This window comes from Hemitrygon akajei, chromosome 16, assembly GCF_048418815.1.
Source record: "Hemitrygon akajei chromosome 16, sHemAka1.3, whole genome shotgun sequence".
NCBI classification, from domain to species: Eukaryota; Metazoa; Chordata; class Chondrichthyes; order Myliobatiformes; family Dasyatidae; genus Hemitrygon; species Hemitrygon akajei.
The window spans coordinates 77,064,803-77,084,334 of NC_133139.1; the positions used below are offsets into that span (position 1 = coordinate 77,064,803).

Genomic DNA, 19,532 nt, shown 5'->3' on the forward strand with positions numbered 1-19,532 from the left:
TGACAGTGTCCTCATAATCCAAATGCTCCAGAGATTTATATGTAGGGCCAGGGAGATAGTGCTACCATGGCCCTGTTTTGGCAATAGGTGAATTTCCATAACTATCCTCACAAAGCACTTCATGATGGTGGATGCCAGTAACACTAGGTGGTAGTCATTAAGGCATGTTACTTTATGATTTTTAGCGATACCGAGATGATGGCAACGTTCTTAAAGCAGGTAGGAACCTCAAATTGAAGTATGGAGTAGTTAAAAATGTCTACAAAAACCACTGTCAGCTGATCTGTAGAGGATCTATGGACATGGCCAGGGACACATCTAGCCAGATGCTTTAATAATTGTTTGGACACAGTTTTTACAGATTCTTAAAATATATCCAGTTCATTTAATCTGAATACTTGTCAGCAAGATGGTACCAGTGACCAATAGCGACATTTTGCAGACAGCTCAGAAAACTACTAGATACTTGATGTACTTCTTCTGAACTTTCCCTTTTAAGGATATACTTTTGACCCTACGTAACAATCTGGCACTTCTACAATCTCCTGGGGGAATTGGAGAAATAACTTTTCAAAAGTGCAGGTACGGCCAGGGTGGTCATTGCTGGGGCTGGATGTGGGGATGTGTTGAGGCCTGATAGTGGAAAACAAACCTGTGGTTGGCTCCATTACTCCATGCTGATTAAAATCGTCAAGAATGAGAGTGGAAAACAAACAGTTGTTTAGCGATAGCTACCTGTGTTTGACCAGTCTCCCTCTCTTCTCGCTACCACTGTCGAGTGGGAGGTGCAGGATTCTTTGGTCCTACACTGCCAGGTTCAGGAGCAGTTGCTGCCTTGCAGCCATCAGCTCCTGGACAGGCTTCATTCACTTCAGCAACTTACTTTCTGGGTCTCTGCAGTTCATGGTCCAAGTACTATTTGCTTTTTCTTACTATTTGTGTGATTTGGGACTCTCTTTGTGGACCAGCTGAGAGCACTAGTTGCTTGTGGTTACTATTTGCATGATGTTTTTTTCCTCTGCACATTGGACGTCCAGTGTTTTCTTTAATGAGTTCTTTTTTGGTGGGCATGATGTGTTTCATTTTCTGCAGATTGGGTGTTTGATGGTCTTTTTTATATAGATTCTTTTGGGTTTCCTTGTTTTGTGGTTGTCTGTGAGGAGACAAACCTCAAGGCTGTATGATATATACATACTTAAAATAAACTTTTAACTTTTAACTTTAATTTGTCCCCTTTTGCAAATTGGATATGTAGTGCAGCGTCACTTCAGACTGAACAGATAATATCAGAGGGATGAGGGGGGATCTTATAGGAACATATATAATTATGAAAGGGATAGGTAAGACAGGGGCAGGAAAATTGTTCCCACTGGTGAGTGAGACTAGAACTAGGGAACATAGCCTCAAAATTTGAAGTAATAGATTTTAGATAGAAATGAGGAGAAACTGTTTATCCTAGAGAATAGTGAATCTGTGGAATTCTCTGCCAGGGAAGCAGTATGTATCAGTAAAATACAGTTAGATAGATTTTTGCATAGCAGGGGAATTAAGAGTTTTGGCGAAAAGGCAAGCATGTGCATCTAAGTTCATGGCATGATATTATTAAAGAGCCCAACAAGTTTGGTGGGCCAGATGGCTGACTCCCTGCTCCTATATAAGAGGTATACCAGGCATGGTGCACTGCAGACTGAAATCAAGAATAGAGAACCAAGTTTGGCAAACATCATCACATCTATACTCTCCTAAAGGACTCAGCTGAGTGACAGGATAGGGATGTTTTCTCAACAAGGTTGATTCAAAGGCATGAAACAGTGAGCACTATGGCTTCCATATAATATTGGCAAATGACAAGAGCCCACAAATCTACTTGTTCTTCAGTGAAGTCAAGATGAACCACATCTTTCTCCACAGTCCAATGACTAGATGACTTCTCTGATGCAGCACTAAGCAGCAAATTGGGAGATTCAGCAGAGATCCTGGGGTGTGGGCGTTGTGAGCCAAAGTGATTGCTAGGTCCATGAAGAGGTCAGTCCATACATGAAATGACAATTCAGTGTAAATAGGCTCGGTGTTGAAGGGCATGGCCGTACCTCTTGACCTAAGATATGGGACTTGCCTCCATCATTGGATTTGTGCAATCAGTATCACCACCTTTATACACCCATGGAATGAAAGCCTCAGCTGGAAAAAGACACATAATCCATTGTAGTACACTCTTTACACTTCTGAAGATGTTTTACAGATCTGTAGTTGATTGGGATGTTGCCTAGTCATATTTCCCAACATCAGCAAAATATCCTTTTTAATTAACAAACTAATGCAGTGTGCTCCTTCTTGAGGTGAGACAGTTCCACAACCTCCATAATTTGGAGTCCAGTGCTCCCTAATACATGGGGAGAAATGGACATTCCACAATGGTGACAAATTTTGCATGATATGATCCAAGGAGAAAGATTTGTATGTTAGTGTGATTCATCCAATGTAAAGTAGAATGTGAATAAAACAATACCAGTGGATTACATTTTATGGCCAGATATTTATAGAATATCTTTGCTGTAAAGTACCCACTGTTACGAATGTGCCACAACTCTGAGGGGCCGAAGGGTACAAAGTAGCCCCCTCCTTTTTGAGAACCACAAGATCGCTATTAATTCGAGTCTGGGACCCAGGAAATGAGAGAGAGACATGCAGAATCCACAAGGGTTTGGAATGTGTGTCCTGGCCTCAGCGATACGAAGCCATGGATAACGGCCATTGTCTCTTGGAGACGGAATTGTGTATTGAGTACTGTACTATTTATTGAAGCCCTCAGGGGGTGACCTGAGTGGGCTGGTTGAGGGATTGCATCATCCCAACCTGATTGACATCTGAGACCCCGTGAGTAAGGATAAAAGAGGGTCTGGGGAACAACCCCTTTAGACGCACCAGGAGAAACGTATGAGACCGGTGGGGGCTTGTGTGTGTCCATCCTTGCCTGGATGACAAGTCTTCCACGGAATGGCCTCGCTAAAGGACGAATACGGATCAAGATCGGATAAAGGAAAGCTGGCAAGTTTCTAAAAATCTGTCTCTCTCTCCAACCAAAAAGCTGCAGCCTGAATGAACTGAGTGACTTTTATATTTCCATCGGACAATACATTATCCCCTAGACAACGATAGAGCTATTTCTTATTGATTAGTATTATACCCGCACTTTTAGATCTAGTATTGACGACGTATAATATCTGTATGTTTGCATTGATATTATTTTTGTGTATTGTTACCAATAAATACTGTTAAAAATAGTACCATCAGACTTCAAAGGACCTCTCTATCTTTGCTGGTAAGTGACCCAGTTATGGGGTTCGTAACACCACAAACATTATGCTTTATTGCATGAGATCTAACTGAGTTCTTAATGGCATATTTAGCTATATTTATGATTTGAGGCAATTTTAAAATTCTGAAATTCTTATTTTTGCTTTCAAATGCATTTTTCCCTCTGCCTTTCTATTTATTCTCAAAAGAGTTGCAATCTAGCAATTTTTTAAAGTAGTTATGCAATTCCAATTACTCTTTATTTGTTAATCACCTGTGTTTAACCACACAGCAGCAGATTCATGTCTTAAGTAGCTTAGATTCTAAATTCTCATCTCTCTCATCCCTCCTCTCTTAAGATACTACTGAAAATCAATCTCCCTCATCAAGTTCCTTCCCAATAACCTAAGTGGCTTTGTGTCAAACTTGGTTTGGCAACACTTCAGATTTCTGGTATCTAATTTTTATCTCCTTAAGTTACCGTTAAAAATTCTGCAGGACAGAAGAGATATTAAACCAAAGTACTCTGATAGTACAATGGGATCATAATCACTTCTGCTAATCACTTGAAGAAAAGCATAGAAAAACAAGTGGTTGGTCAATAGTCTGTAACCAACCAATAAATCTATTTATTATTGTTTGTGGAATACAACTGGCTTATAATTGGTGTTATGTATAAAAACACAACAATTAATGTTCCTTCATTGACAACGTAGAGCTTGCAATGATTTGTCTGCAGATTTTAGAACTGGCTTATTTATACTGTTTTTATACAAGAAATTATTTCATGTTGTTGTCACTGGGCAAAAAAATTGCACAGTACAAGATTTTTGCGCACACTGGTCATTACAAATTAAAGGGAGCATTAATGCCAATCACTGTAATTGAAAAACTATTTAAATCATTGAAATAAATGATTGAAATGATTTCAGTGTGAACTGGACTCTATTTCTTCTTATTATTTGGTAATTTCTTTGATCCTTCCTTCAGTACCAATTGTAAAGCCATGGAAACCTGAAAATGTCTGAAGACCTTGTAGCAGTCCTCCATTGTAATTGTTCTCCTCCCATTGCTTATTCCAACTGTCATCCCACAGAAGCCTAAATATATCAGCATGAAAGAGAATGAGAAAAGCAATGTGTTTCACACATAACACAACACTCACCTTGAATGAAAATACCAGTCGCACCAGAAAAGGGAACTTGACAGCCTGTAGAATCCTTTTTTCATTGAGCGTGTGCTCGATCTGTTTCAGTTTTACCACCTTGGTGACAAAGAAAAGCAAAGACCGTATTAGCTATAAAACAGAACTGTTTCTGTTATATTTAGATGTGGTAAGTTTATGAGGGGATAAATGCACTCCCTACCTCATTTACCAGATCAGAAGACAGCGTAGTTGGGCAGACGAGCATATCCATTTGGCAGATAACCTTTTGAGCTATTTTATTCCAATTCTATTAAAACTCAGCTCTAGGCATGAATGACAAACTATTGTCATCTGTCTGCATGCATATCACAATCAGGTTTAATATCACAGGCATATGTTGTGAACTTTGCAGCAGAGGTACACAGCAATATATAGCAATAAAAACTATAAATTACATCAAGTTTACATAAAATTATAAATTAAATGCTGAATTGGACTCTTAAGAGCACAACTACCAACACCCTGGGTCTCTTAAATCTTCCTTTTTCATATAGAAAATTTACATTTTTGGGGTCTTGTCATGGTCAATATCAGTTAAAAAATCTATGCCTGTTCATGGCCTTTAGGATGTCTGTGTTTATATAACATACATTCAAAACAGCTTTATGTATGTATGCCCCATATATAGATCATGAATAAGTTGTATGTAAATTTATACAGTGTTTTCAGCCTTGAATCTGAGAATTCATTACAATTGGCTATGAGAAGCAGGAATTCCTACTTCAGCCAAAAGAGATGGAGACAGGCCTGGAGACGTATATACTGTATCAGTCCGTGTGCTTCCTGTATACTGCACAGTCAATCCTCATAAAACCTCACACATTCCTCCCCAAATGCAATTTCCCATCTTGTTGTGATGAACCTACTTGCTACTGAAGTGTTTTAATGAAAAGTACATGCAGTTATATAGCTCAAACCTAGGTCATCCACTTTCATTTTCAGTACAGCATGTTGTAAGTACAAATATTGTCAAATAATTTTAAAATGCAAAGCACAATACTCCATTGTGCACACAGAATCAACTCAATTCTACACAATCTTGGTGGCTTGCTTTGCAATTCATCATCTAGCTCACTGGAATTCAGAAGAATGAGAAGATCTCATTGAAACCTATGGAATGTTGAAAGGTCTCGATAAAGTAGATTTGAAAGGATGGAGGGGGAGTCTAAGACCAGAGGACACAGCCTCAAAATAAAGGGATTTTTTTTTTCAGTCAGACAGTGGTGAATCTCTGGAATTCACTGCCACAGTTGGCTGTGGAAGCCAAGTCATTGGGTATATATAAGGCAGAGGTTGATATATTCTTGATTAGTCAGGGCATGGAGGGATACAGGGAGAAGGTAGGAGATTGGGGCTGTGAAGGAAATGAATCAGCCATGATGAAATGGCAGAGCAGACTCGAATTGAATTGAATTGACTTTATTTCTTACATCCTTCACATAATGAGGAGTAAAAATCTTTATGTTATGTCTCCATCTAAATGTGTAACGTGCAATCATAGTAATTTATAATAAATAGAACAGTCAATGTAGTATAGAGTAGACTCAAATCAGTGCGAGTTAATCAGTCTGATGGCCTGTTGGAAGAAGCTGTCCCGGAGCCTGTTGGTCCTGGCTTTTATGCTGCGGTACTGTTTCCCGGATGGTAGCAGCTGGCATAGATTGTGGTTGGGGTGACTCGGGTCCCCAATGATCCTACGGGCCCTTTTTACACACCTGTCCTTGTGAATGTTCTGAATCATGGGAAGTTCACAACTACAGATGCACTGGGCTGTTCTCACCACTCTGCAGGGTCCTGCGATTAAGGGAGGAAGAGTTCCCATACCAGGCAGTGATGCAGCCAGACAGGATTCTCTCAATTGTGCCCCTGTAGAAAGTTCTTGGGATTTGGGGGCCCATACCAAACTTCCTCACTGTCTGAGGTGAAAGAGGAGCTGTTGTGCTCTTTTCACCACAGAGCTGGTGTGTACAGACCACATGAGTTCCTCGGTGATGTGGATGCCGAGGAAGTTAAAGCTATTTACCCTCTCAACCCCAGATCCATTGATGGGCCAAATGGCCTGATTTCAGTCCTATATCTTATGGTCTAGCGTTATCCCTCAGTACTTCAGCATGCTTTTTTCATTTATACTTTCCTCATTTTGTCTTACTGATCCTCTCACCTGCCTGTCATTCTCAGTTCAATTATGAGCATGTTCTTTTTCTGTTATGCCTTTCTCAATGTCGGTATTCAGTTTTATACTGGACAAGGAGTGTGAGAAAGTACAGAAATTGCTCTGCTCCTCAATTTCATGTTGATATCAATACTTATCATGTACACTGCCAATTACATGATATATATATATCAAAAGAACAACTTAACAATAGACTCAAGTGTCATTTCTCTGAAAAATGTCGGAGAGGAAATCTTCTAAAGCTCTGATTTCTCACCAGGAAGACAACCTAACAGATAAGCATGTCTGTACACCTTTTCCAACTAAACCAGACCAATGATAGAATACTGAGCTAACTTTGAGACCTTCATGCACTTAAACTGCTGCAATGCAATGGTCCCAGTAAATAAACAGATAGCATGTAATAATTGCTTTCAATATGAAGCTGGATAAAAAGAATTAACTGAAGAACACAATAATTGGTATTTGTGGATGAATGGTAGGTAGGTTATTCATAGGAGTTATCTTTAACTCCTTGAAGAGTAAAATAAAATTATTGCCCCAGGAGCATGTAGAGGACTTGTAGTTTCTAATGTCTGTGGATCCAAATCACAAAAGATTGATCATTCTACTTTGTCTCCACAACTTATTTGGAAATTCTTTTGATATGAACCGTGCCTGCGTTACTAATAACCTCAACCTAACAATAGCATTTGTTTATTAGTGGAGACACTGGATGAACATAGAGACTATTAAACTGAAATCTCCCTGGCTATAAATGCTCCAGTTCTTTGAGATAATAAAACAAAGTAAATTCAATCCATTCACCTTATGTTTGTCCAGTATCTTCATTGCATAAAACTGCTTTGTAGCTTTGTGCTTCACCAGCATCACTCTGCCAAAGGACCCTGTACCAAGTGTTTTTGTTCTTTCAAAGTCATCCAAACTTGCAGTGTTCTGCAACATAAGCAAAGTCCGTCAGTGACACTATGAAGTCTACTGCTCATTGTTACACTTCAGCATTCCACTCATGCTCTGTTCATGATTCCCTGTATAATGGGCCAACTAGTTGGGTCTTATGACTTAGAAACAATGCTGACAATGTTAGAAGTGAAACATTTTATTGAAACATTTAACACATGTACAGCACAACCATTTATCAACCTTGAGAATACTAGACACTTTCAGTTTGGAAATTACACCTTTTGTAAAAAAAATAATGTGCAGTAAATTCGAAAATGTAGCTGCAGGGGTTCATGGGATTTCTCTGCCAGAGCCAGAAGCAGTGTTGAGAAAGGGAATAATCATGTCAAGCATTAAAAGGAAAAGATAAAAGAATGCCTATCAGTGATATTGATTACGAGAGCAGCAAATTCATGTGGATTAGCAAGACCTGGTGACCTCAAACACGCTGTCAGCATATGGTGGCTGAAAATATGGGTGCGAGTTTGCATGTCGAGAGATATTTAGAGAGAAAAGGCAAGTCTACACTCAGATGGAGGCATATTCACTGAGGCTGAGTAAATGCTGAGTACAGACGCTGAGGGAGGAAAGCAAGTATCACATCGAGAACAATTTTAAAAATTTAATGAAGTGTAAGAATATATTGACAATGTCTGCAGGAACAAGCTGTCTTATCCTTACTGGTTGTGCATTGTTTTTCTATTGATCCTGTTCAATAATCGAATCATCTGTTCTCTTGATGCACCAGCAGATGGCTCTGCTCTGCATCAATATGTAGCTTACCCTTTGCATGTCCTCTTCAATTTTTTTAGATATAACTTTAAAGAAATTAAAGAAAAATGGGGCTGAAATAGTTTTGCTTACTGAAATAACATCAAAAGGAACCAATTTTTCTTTCATATATGCCTCACTAAATAATCACTTCACTGACAGAAAGAGCTGAGCACCAGATCATGGAATAAGAGAGTTTCAAAGCACAGAAATAGGCCATTTAGCCACCATGTTTGAACCAAGCACTTGCTACATTAGGACTGCATCCTTCAATTGCTCTGAAATTACTCAGGATTCCCCCACAATAGCAACATACTAAAAGCCCAACCATTCGCCTAAACTCTTCGTTATCAATGGAGCCTTTACTTCCTCTTTTGGTCATTTTAAATTCAAGAGTAGGGACTAACAGAATACAAGGACATCAAGGAGTACGGGAAGAAAAGGAGAACGTAGTGATGAGGACAAAGTTGGGTTAGCCAAGATCATATCGAAAAGGAGAGCAGGCTTCATGGGACTACTGGCCTACTCTTGCTTCTGAAGTTCCTAGTTAGTGAAACCTGACCTACCTGGTTCCTCCCTAGCGAATCTTATAGTGGACATTATATGCCCTGCATAAGAGACATTAATTTAATGAGTTCACTCTTTACTACTTCATAAACCCAATCCTAAGATCCTTCATGAGAAGGGCAAACCACTATCCTCCCTTGAACAGTCTGAAGTGAATCCCAGCCTCAGTAACAACATTCACCCCAAATCCTCTTGCACAATTTTGTCATATTTCACTACAAACCTCTCCCTCAGAAGAACATTTATTCTGAAATATTTGTTCCCCATTTTGTAGTCTTCATAAACCTCTGATTATAATCAATAAGAAAGTTTTATCTGACTGTTTTCCTAATCCCTTCATCCGCTCACCCCTCATACACTTCTCCCCTCATATCCTGAGTCTGCCCTGAGGGAGGAAATGGCTGAGGAGGGTAAATGGTTGTCTCTTAATTAGACCTACACATCTCTACTCTAGCTAGCTTCCTTATTTAACGTAGCATCTCTACAGTTGTCTATCCCCTCAGCTATTTGATTCTGCCTCCTGGTCCTGAAATAATGCATTACCTTTTCTCACTTTAAGGACCACTAATAACTCACTTGTTTCTGGCTGTTAAAAAAACTGGTATCTGTCATCCTGATGACACTTTGGAAAACTTTGAAACTATTACAAAATTTAACAGTACCATTTGAAAAAAGGGGTATTAGGTTTTCTTATGTAATACCATGCCACTTCAGAAACAGTGGATGTACTAAAAAGCTCTAATTGAATTTCACACAGGTTCTAACACCCAGGCATACAGTTGTGACATCACCAGTCAAGTATTGCGCATATGTTACTAGCTCTCTCCCAACAGTTGGGATTTACTTTCAATCAATGTAGCCTGAGTATTCCTGACAACAGGCATGTTTACCAACAGGGATTTTCATAGGCTTGTGGATAACATCACCCAGAAGAGGATGCACCCTGTACAAGGGGCCTTCCAGTGCTATCTGCAGTCAACATTGGCAGCAGGTTGCCAGGGAAGTCTCTGCTAGGGTCAATGTTCCGTTCACTGCTGACAAGTAACACCAAAAAAGTTCATAAGATTAGCAAGAGTCCTTAAAACTTCAGATTTCATCGCATATACAGCTCGACTTTATCTCCATTTATATAGTATAAAACCTTTGTTGTAATATACTCACTCTCGTTCATAAAAGTTGTTTCTCTCACTTTCACTCCTCCCTTCCCTTCGGCCTCTGTAACTTATCCCTGCTATTCGAGGTGTTTCCTCTTTCACTGCTGCTGATCTGATTTTCTCCTGCCCTTCTCCCCCATTCCCTGCTGTTCTGTCTCCCTCTACCCTTCTCTCCCCACCCCCATGCTTTCTCCTATTCCCTACTGCTCTGCATACCTCTTCCCTTCTTTCTCATGACTCCATCATTCAGTCTGCTCACTCACACACACTGACACAACAGTGATACACTTCAACTGTTTCCATTAATCCTTCGACTCCTTCAAACTTGCACTCATTTCAACATAAATATCCAAGAAGGCCGCTTATCATGTCTACACAACTGTCAAGTTATAATTGTTGTCCGCTGGAGGTGAAGGTCACCAGGAACAGGTGAAATGTGCTCCAGAACCTGAGGGGGAGATATCCCTTGGTCACAGCAGATAGAGTCCTTTGGAGGAGAAAGCAAGAGCTGTTGCATGGCCGCGCAGACAAGCCCAGGAGATGTAGAATTTGTCCAAGGTCTGCTGGATATAATTTCACAGGATCTTAATGCAACATCACTCATTGGTATAGGTGTCTTTACTTGAACTGACTGCATTTATAACTAGGGGCTTATTTTGACAGCCCCTTTACACATCAATAAGACATGAAATTATGACAGTCATCAAGTATAAACAATAGCCCATTGTGCACACATCACTGAGGGGCACTTGGTCCCTCAGCCATCCAAAAGTCAAAAGTTTATATACTCTAGTAATTATTTATTTATTTGATAACCCGTGTGGAATAGACCATTCTGGCCCTTTGAGCTGTACTGCCCAGCAATCCCCTGTTTTAATTCTAGCCTAATCACTGAACAATTTACAATGACCAATTAACCTACCAACCAGTTGTCTTTGGACTGTGGGAGGAAACGCATGCAGTTTCAGGGAGGACATACAAACTCCTTACAGACAGCATCAGGAATTGAACCCAGGTCACTGGTAAAGCACTGTGCTAATCATAACCACTACACTACCATGCTCCCCCATTAGAGAAGCCATATAGCCTTACCTCCTTCTCAGCTCGGTACTCCTCAAATGGACATTACTACTTTCCTGGTCTAACATCAACACATATCTTTATGTGCTTACAATCCTCGGCAAACATGTTAACATTGACATTACTACACTAGTTCAGATCATATTCTCATACAAATATCCATGAGGAAGCAATAGCTGAGGATGCTTGTGGAATGCCAGGCAAGACTCAGAAAGCAAGGGGCACTGATATTGTGAAAACTGCTTCTATTGGCTGCGTCAATGCCTGTGATCAAGCACATACTCATAGTCATATGTGAAAACTCTTAGCTGTCGCAAGCTTGTCCAACTGGCCTAGCTTATTACCTTCATCACCTCATCACACTGACACAATTAAAAACGCTTCATATCCAGAAATCAACTTTTTCAAAAAAAAAGATGTAGGCTGCAATGCATGGCAAGTGTTCTCATTGGAGTTACGAGGTTTGCTTGGTAAAAGGATCTAATAGTATGACTAGTGTTCTTGCAGGACTACAAAACGTAAGCAGCATTCCTTCTCTTTCAGGGTCTCCTCAGAGAAGCCGGATAGGGAACCCTGCATTCCCACTTCCAGAGGAATTGTCAAACCAAGATGAAGAATAGGAGAAGGTTAAGGCACCAGGGTAGAAGACACTTGCAATATGGGCAATCCCAATGCTACTTTTGTGTGACCAGTGCCACGACAGCCAAAAACTGAGACTCCTTGACATCCTGGAAGAGGACAGGTCCTTGTAGATGCTGGCCCAAACCCACTTTCTCAGTCTTCAAGCACATGGTCTGATAACTCAGAGACTGGAGCAAGTACATCATGGTGGATATCCTTAATGGAGATATGAATGTCTGAACCAACAGCAGTTTGGTGATAGCTGGACATGCGCAAGGACTATTTGGCATTAGTGGCAATGAGTATTGCTTCTGTTTCCTTTGTACCGAATACAGTAAAACTCTGTAAATCTGACATGTTCAGGATTTTGGTGGAACCGAACTTAATGATCTACATTTTAATAGATCTTCCAGAGTAACCTTTTAGTGAACTCAGTAAGTTTAAAGGAAGCATGGTAAACAGAACTAAGCAGGCATTAAGGGAAGTTTGCCTCAAGAACCAGGTGAGTTAAAAGTGAACACAGGCACTGGGGACCAGTGAGTGATCAGGCAGCACAGAAACCAGGATGTGGGAGAGAGTGCTGTGGAATCATCAGCATTTCCCAATGATAGGTAGCAGATTATCAGAGTCTATTATATTTTGTTCTATTAAAATGTTCCATTTTTGTGCCTTATTCAGAGAAAGATAGTTAACTGACTGCAGATCCTGTTTGTGCTTTTTGCTTTTTAGTTCCTAACCCCAACTTCACCAAAGTAAGTCACCCAGAGGCCCTGGAGTGTTTGTGCATCTGTTACTTCTAAGCGCAGAATGAATGTCTATGCAAACGTGTATAATGCCAAGTGAAACAACATTCTACTGGACCAAGGTCACGGCACAGTACATGTAACTCACACACAACCCATAAAGTAATATTATCATAAATAAATTAACAAATAATAAGGTGCATTTGTGACAAGTTAAAAAGTAAACAGTATAATGTTGCTGGCACTTCATATGTGATGAAACCTGGGTGGTGGTAGGGAGTTCAGTAGTCTCATGGCCTGGGGAGAAAAGCTGTTTCCCATCCTAACAATTGTTGTCCTAATACTATGGTACTTCCTGCCTGATAGTAGGGGAACAATGAGACTGTTGAATGGACGGGACAGATCATTGACAATGCTAAAGGCCCCGCGTATACAATTTGCAGGTCTGATGGGTAGAAGAGAGACCCTGGTGATCCTCTCTGAAGTCCTTGCAATCCTTTGTAAGGTCTTCCACTTAATAGCTTTGGTACTATTTATTGTTCCACTCCTCAATGCCATTAGTATATTTGATTGCAAGAGTTTCTAAATGAAACATTTAAGTAAAGTTTGTATATAAAAAGAGCTGCTTTCCATGCAAGTATTTTCAGCCTAAAATTGAATCACAATGCAGCAGCTGTTTGATGGTGATAAATGGACATATTCAATTAAAACTTTACTTTCTGAAAAAAGTTCCTTGCTACTATTCCTGGAAGAGGTTGAGAACTGACATACTAGTTTGAATCTTCTTTTAATGGGAGACAAAATATGTGCCCAATTTGGGCTAAGTAACTTTTTGGAAATCATTTATAGTTGCAGTATGGCTGCAGTGTAAGTGGGCAGTAATTGATTAAGTTATATGGACTGAAGACAATTCTTAAAATATTAGAGTGACATAAATGACCTTGCATATGCATGAATGATCAGAGAATGAGTGTAGAATGATACTCGGTTTATGAAAACTAGAATATTATTCTCTTTTGCTTCTTATTTAGGTTTGGGAATGATCACTCATTACCCTCCCATTTCTATTTATGCTAGTTCCGGTTGTTCTGAGACTTGGCTGTTGGACCTCCCCTTGTTCCAACTTCTCAAGCAATGTCTCAACAGTGTAAAAGATCCTAGCTGCTGAAAGTAAGCTCGAAATGCAACTGTGTCATGGTCCCCACTAAATTCCTGGTCATTTAAAATGCAATTATTTACAAAATCATTGACCAGCATAGCCACTTGAGCTCTTTTCACTTCTCCTTGCCCCAGCAACAGATTCCATCCTTCAGGACTTCATGGCTCCTGAAAGATGAAAGAGAGTTTGACTGGCTGAATACTGTGCCACAAACAAAATGCTGAGAAACTCAGGGGGTCAGGCAGCATGTGTGGAGATAAATGGACAATTGACATTTCGGGTTAATGATGGGTCTCCTAAGACAACAAAATCTCCCCATAACTCCTTTTGCCAAGACCCTTCTAAAAACATAATTCAGTTTTGATTACATCTTTTAAACAGCTCTTCCCTCAGCTTGCCCTTCAGTTTTTCCATATTCCTGTGTAAAACTAACTGTTAAATGTTTTCTCCAACATCTCATGGTTCTTTTTCATGGAAGTCTGCACAGATTCATGTGCCCTTGTGCCTGGCCTTGCTTACGCTGGCAAGATAATCTGCAGCACATATCTGGGGCATTAATTACCAGTTAAATATGGTGTTGGAGGGGAGGGTAATTTTAAAGCTTTCCATCTTCCCCTCTGCCAAATCATAGCTCTGAGTTAATGCATCTGGGGTGGGTTTAGTCTTATGACTGTTTTCTTTTCCCCAAAACATGCCTTCTTCGAAATGCAACCAAAAACTGAGGTAGGTTTGCAGAAGCGTTTTGGTAGAAAGAGAGACAGAATGATTTAAGGAGAGAATTTGAGATACCTTTACTGCTAAAGATGAAGAAAGGAGGTAAAGACTGGAGAAAAGAAGCATCATCCATCACCATTATCTCAGAGAAGAGTTGCTGATGAGCAAAGATTTGGGCTAACTGGCTACAAAACAAGTGGGAAGGACGAGCTTCAGTTACAGCTTTGTGATGAAGGTGGTTATTAATCATCCAAATTAAGCACCATCTATTCCTTTGCCACTCCTCTAACAAATAATCTAACATATTTTTAGCAGTTCTGTGGCCCTGTAGTCAGTGCTTGCCAGCCAAAGCATATCAAGGTTTACAGACATGACTAACAGGAAGCTTTGTTGATGCTGTAGCACGACTCAGTCTCAGGCACTGTATAATTAATAAAGCATTTAAGATAGCCTATTGGTTAATCACAGGCTGAGAATAAACATCAGGCCACTTATCTACAGTGCCACGAGGTTGAGCTAGGTAACAGAAATATTATTGTTATAAACTTATTCTTGTCTATCATTTTCTTCTCATTTTGCTTGACTTTCTTTAACAGCTACCATTCCACAAATATAGGCTCATATTCATCTGTAATGCTGATAGTCACCGGACCTGGCCACGAGGCATTTTTTTCTGAAAACAACACTTGCATTGCTGTAACTACAATGTTATATCACTGACTAACTTCAGACCAAAACAGCATTTATTTGCACATATGGGTCCCTCTCACTGCCCACTGCCTATTTTTTGCTGACATTTTTTGAATATCTACTTTAGTCACTTTGTTGCCTTTTCTGTAAATCAACTCCTCTGGTTTATCTTAAAATAATTTTGCTCAGGGTATTTTCCTACCTGCTTATTAACTCACCATACACTATATCCTGCTGGGTTCCTCCAACAAAATATTCTATTCTTATCCTCTGTAATAGGCTTAACTGTGTTAGTTTCTATTTCCATCTCATTTCCAAATTTTCTTAATACTCTCAAGCTCCATGTTTTTAGTGATTTGACATTAAGTCAGAAATAACTTGTATTTGAACAGAACTATTTGCATTTTTAGAAAGTACCAAAGCACATTACAGCTGATGAAGCACTGCACACAGCAACTTCTGTAAGAAAACAGGAAAGCAGTATGAAAGTTATTCAAAGAAAAATATTAGCAAACCCCAACCCACAAAAAAAATCTTGCAAACCCCAAACCCCCAATGCTTTCCCTTGCACTAAAAAACTAACAGATCACTCCACACAGAAAACGGCAACAAAGCAAACCCCAAGCCACTAACCATCTCCCTCACACACAAAACACTTACAAATCACAACAATCGGCAACAAGAGCCGGTGAAAACACTGAATGCAAAATAAAACATAGAATCGTAAGAGACCAATTTGAAATACAGTAGGTTTGAACTCCAGTCCACAATCCAATCCATAAATCGCAGAACTTCAATAACATCCTCCGACAGCATCGAGGAGAGAAACCACTCAAACACAGAGGCCATTCGAGATCCATCACACATAGACACCTTATCCGGCAGCAGCGAGAGATCATCACAGTGGCAAGCAAGAGGCTGGTTGGTAGTCAGCACCGAACAGTTGCTCTCCTCCACATTTGCCTCCATGTTTCAATCTTCCTTGACGCTTTAATCAGAGAGAAATGGAGTCAATCATGGGCTCTGCCTCGTCTCTGAGCTTTTTCGCCTCAAGGCCACATGCACTCATGCTCGCTCTCCCCTCCTGGAATTTTCTTGGAGACAACAGAACGTTAGATCACTCAATCAATCTCCACACTGTGAGTCGCAGGCTCAAGCAGTTCCAGAAACACATTTAAGATAAAAAGAAGATGTAGAAGAAGTGAAATAAGCAGATCTCTGGACTATCTGAAAGATGTCACCTTAGGAAGAATTATTTGCTGGTACCATCTTAACTTCACTTGCCCCATCATTGAAATGTTCCAGAACCTTTGGACTCCCTTTCAAGGACTCTTCATCCCATGTTCTAGATATTTATGGCTTATTATTATTCTTCTTCTTCTGCATTTGCACAGTTTGTTGACTTTTGCATGCTGGTTGAACAGTGAAGTTGGTGTAATCTTTTGCTGATTCTATTGTGGTTATTATTTAATTACAGATTCATTAAGTATGCCCACAAGAAAAAGAACCTTAGTACTATGAGTCTTAATATGCCTCTCACAAAGCCACATTGACTATACTCAATCAAACTATATTTCTCCAAATGCTCATCAAACCTGTCTTTAAGACTCCTCTGAAATAGTTTTCCCTCCACTGACATAAGACTCGCTGGTCCATAATTCCACAGGTTATCCCTGTTACCTTTCTTGAACAAAGAAAATAACATTTGTCACCTTTCAATCATCTGGTACTAGTCTGGCCAGTGAGGATGCAAAGATCTTGTCAAAGGCACAGCAATCTCTTCCCTGTTTTCATAGTAAATCTGGGGTACATGCCATCTGGCTCCAGGGACTTATTGATCCTCATATTCTTCAAAAGTTCCAGTCCATCCTCTTCCTCAATATCAGTCTCTTCTACGCTGACTTCACATTCATCAAGCTCGCTCTCACTGCTGAATACTGAAGCAAAGTATTCATTAATGACATCCCCACCTCCTCTAACTCCAAACACATTTCCTCTTTTATCCCTGATCAATCCTACACTCACACTAGTCTTCCTCCTGTTCTTTTTGCACATGTAGAACACCTTAATCCCACTTGCCAAGGCCTTCTCATACTCCCCCTCTGGCTCTCCTAAGTCCATTCTTAAGCTCCTTCCTGGCTACCTTGTAACTCTTTGGAGCCATGTCTGATCCTTGCTTTCTAAATCTTAAGTATGCTCTTTCCTTCTCAACTAGATATTCTACATCTCTTGTCAACCACAGTTCCTTCACTCTACCATTTTCTCCTGCTTCAATTGGATAAATCTATCCAGAACCCCAAGCAAGTGCTTTTCCGTGAGTGCATCCATTCTGGATATATGCTAAATAACAACGTAATTCACTCTCCTCCAATTAAATACTTCTCCATACTGTTCTATCTATGGTAGTGGCCATCTCTGAAATGCTTAACCACTGCTACCAGGTTTACTGCCTCGAACCAGATCCAGTATGGCCTTTCCTCTAGTCAGCCTGTGTACATATTGTGTCAGAAATCCTTTCTGGATACACCTAACAAATTCCACCCCATCAAAACCTTTTGCATGAGGAGGTGCTAATCAATATTAGGGAAGTTGAAGTCACCATGACATAGTTATTTCTTGCATCTTTCTAAAATTGCTTTCTTCCTGTTTGTTACTTCCACTCACAATGATGATATAGATTAGTAGATGATCCCTCCAGGAGGTACCCCTTTCTGCAGCTGTGATACAACCCCTGATTAGCAATGCCATTCCCCAACCTCTTGTACCTCTCCCCTGGTCCCTTCTGAACCATCTAAACCTTGGAACATCCAGCAGTCATTCCTACTCTTATGACAACCAAGTCTCTATAATGGCCACAATGTTGTAGTTCTATGTACTGAGCCATACTATAAGTTCATTACCCTTGCTCCTGATACTTCTCACACTAAAAAAGACACATTATGCCCTTTCCATTCCTATCCTTCCTCACGGTCTCTTCATCTAACCTTTACAAGAATTGTCCATCCTCTGACCTATCACTCTGGTTCCCATCTCCCTACCAAAATTGTAAGCCCTCCCCATCAGCACTAGCAACCTGCCCTCAAGGGTATTGGTTCCTTTTGAGCTCAAATGTAACCTGCCCATCTGGAACAAGTTCTACTTTCTCCAAAAGAGATCCCAATTATCCACAAATCTGATCAATTCTTCCCCTATACTCATTGATTATTCATGCATTCATCTGCAAAGTCATCCTATAGAACACGCAGAAATTCAGAGATTATCACCCTTGAGGTTCTGTTTTTTTTTAGCTTTCTACCCAGCTCCCCAAATTCAATCTTCAGGACCTCATCCATTTTCCTAACTATGTCGTTGGTACCAACATATACCAAGATTTCTGGCTGCTCTTCCTCCTCCTTAAGAACGACGTGGCTGGATCTGAGACGTCCCTCACCCTAGCACCTGGGAGGCAACACACCATCTGGGAGCTTATTTCACATCCACAAAATCTCCAGTCTGTTCCCCTAACTATTGAATTCCCTATTACCACTGCTCTCCTCTTCTCCCCCTTCCCTTCTGAGTCACAGAGGCAGACCCAGTGCCAGAGACCTGCTCGCTGTGGCTTTCCCCGGTAGGTCATTCCATCCCCTTTCTCCTAACAGAATCCAAAGTGGTATACTTGTTATTGAGGGGAATGGCAACAGGAGTACTGCACTCTCTGCTTATTCCCTTTCCATCTCCTGATAGTCTCCCAGCTCTCTGCCTCCTGCAACTTAGGTATGACTAACTCCCTGCAATTCTTATCTATTATCTCCTCATTCTTCCATAATAGCCAAAGGTCAACCAGATGCAATTCCAGTTCCCTAATACAGTTTGTATGCAGCTGTACCTAGATGCACTTTTTGCAGATGTAGCAATCAAAGAGACTGGAGGTCTCCCAGATCTCACATATCTTTCATGAGAAGCACACCAGTGACCTGGGATCCATTCCCACTACTCTAGCTAGGCACTAGTAGACAAAGAAAGAATACCTGACAAAAACCTCAATCTAGCATCTGCCTCTCCTCACCGAAACCTTTTGAACCAAAGCCTCAAGCTCTCCCACTCTAACCCTGACCCATTCACACAATGGCTGCTCTGCTTAAATCTAACTTCATTTTTATTGGCCCTTGTCAAGTGCCTATAATCCAAATGATCTCAAACTTTGCAGAAAGTTTTGACAGTCCCTGCTCGATTTTTTTAAAATCTGGTACTCAAACTGCACAAGCAACTGTCTTCACAATCTCAGTCTCCACAAAGGTCACCCCTCAGACTCCTATGCTCCAGGGGAAAAACTCTCAGCTTATCCAGCCTCTACTTATAACTCAAATCCTCCAGTTCTGGTAAATCCTTTTTACACCCGTTTCAGTTTAATGACATCAGTCCTACTTCTAGGTGA

At 40.4% G+C, this 19,532-nt stretch overlaps 1 protein-coding gene across 3 annotated transcripts in view; it reads right to left on the reverse strand.

The window, feature by feature from the left end:
• The window catches only part of LOC140740207 (cAMP-dependent protein kinase catalytic subunit alpha-like), a 204,292-nt gene that overhangs the window by 31,621 nt on the left and 153,139 nt on the right, over window positions 1–19,532 (reverse strand). For all 3 annotated transcript variants that reach the window (XM_073069249.1, XM_073069248.1, XM_073069250.1), the window contains exons 3-4: window positions 7,485–7,613; window positions 4,463–4,561 (exon numbers count right to left, since the gene is read on the reverse strand). In XM_073069249.1, coding sequence (XP_072925350.1) covers window positions 4,463–4,561; window positions 7,485–7,613 — 228 coding nt within the window. The remainder of the gene's footprint in view (window positions 1–4,462; window positions 4,562–7,484; window positions 7,614–19,532) is intronic.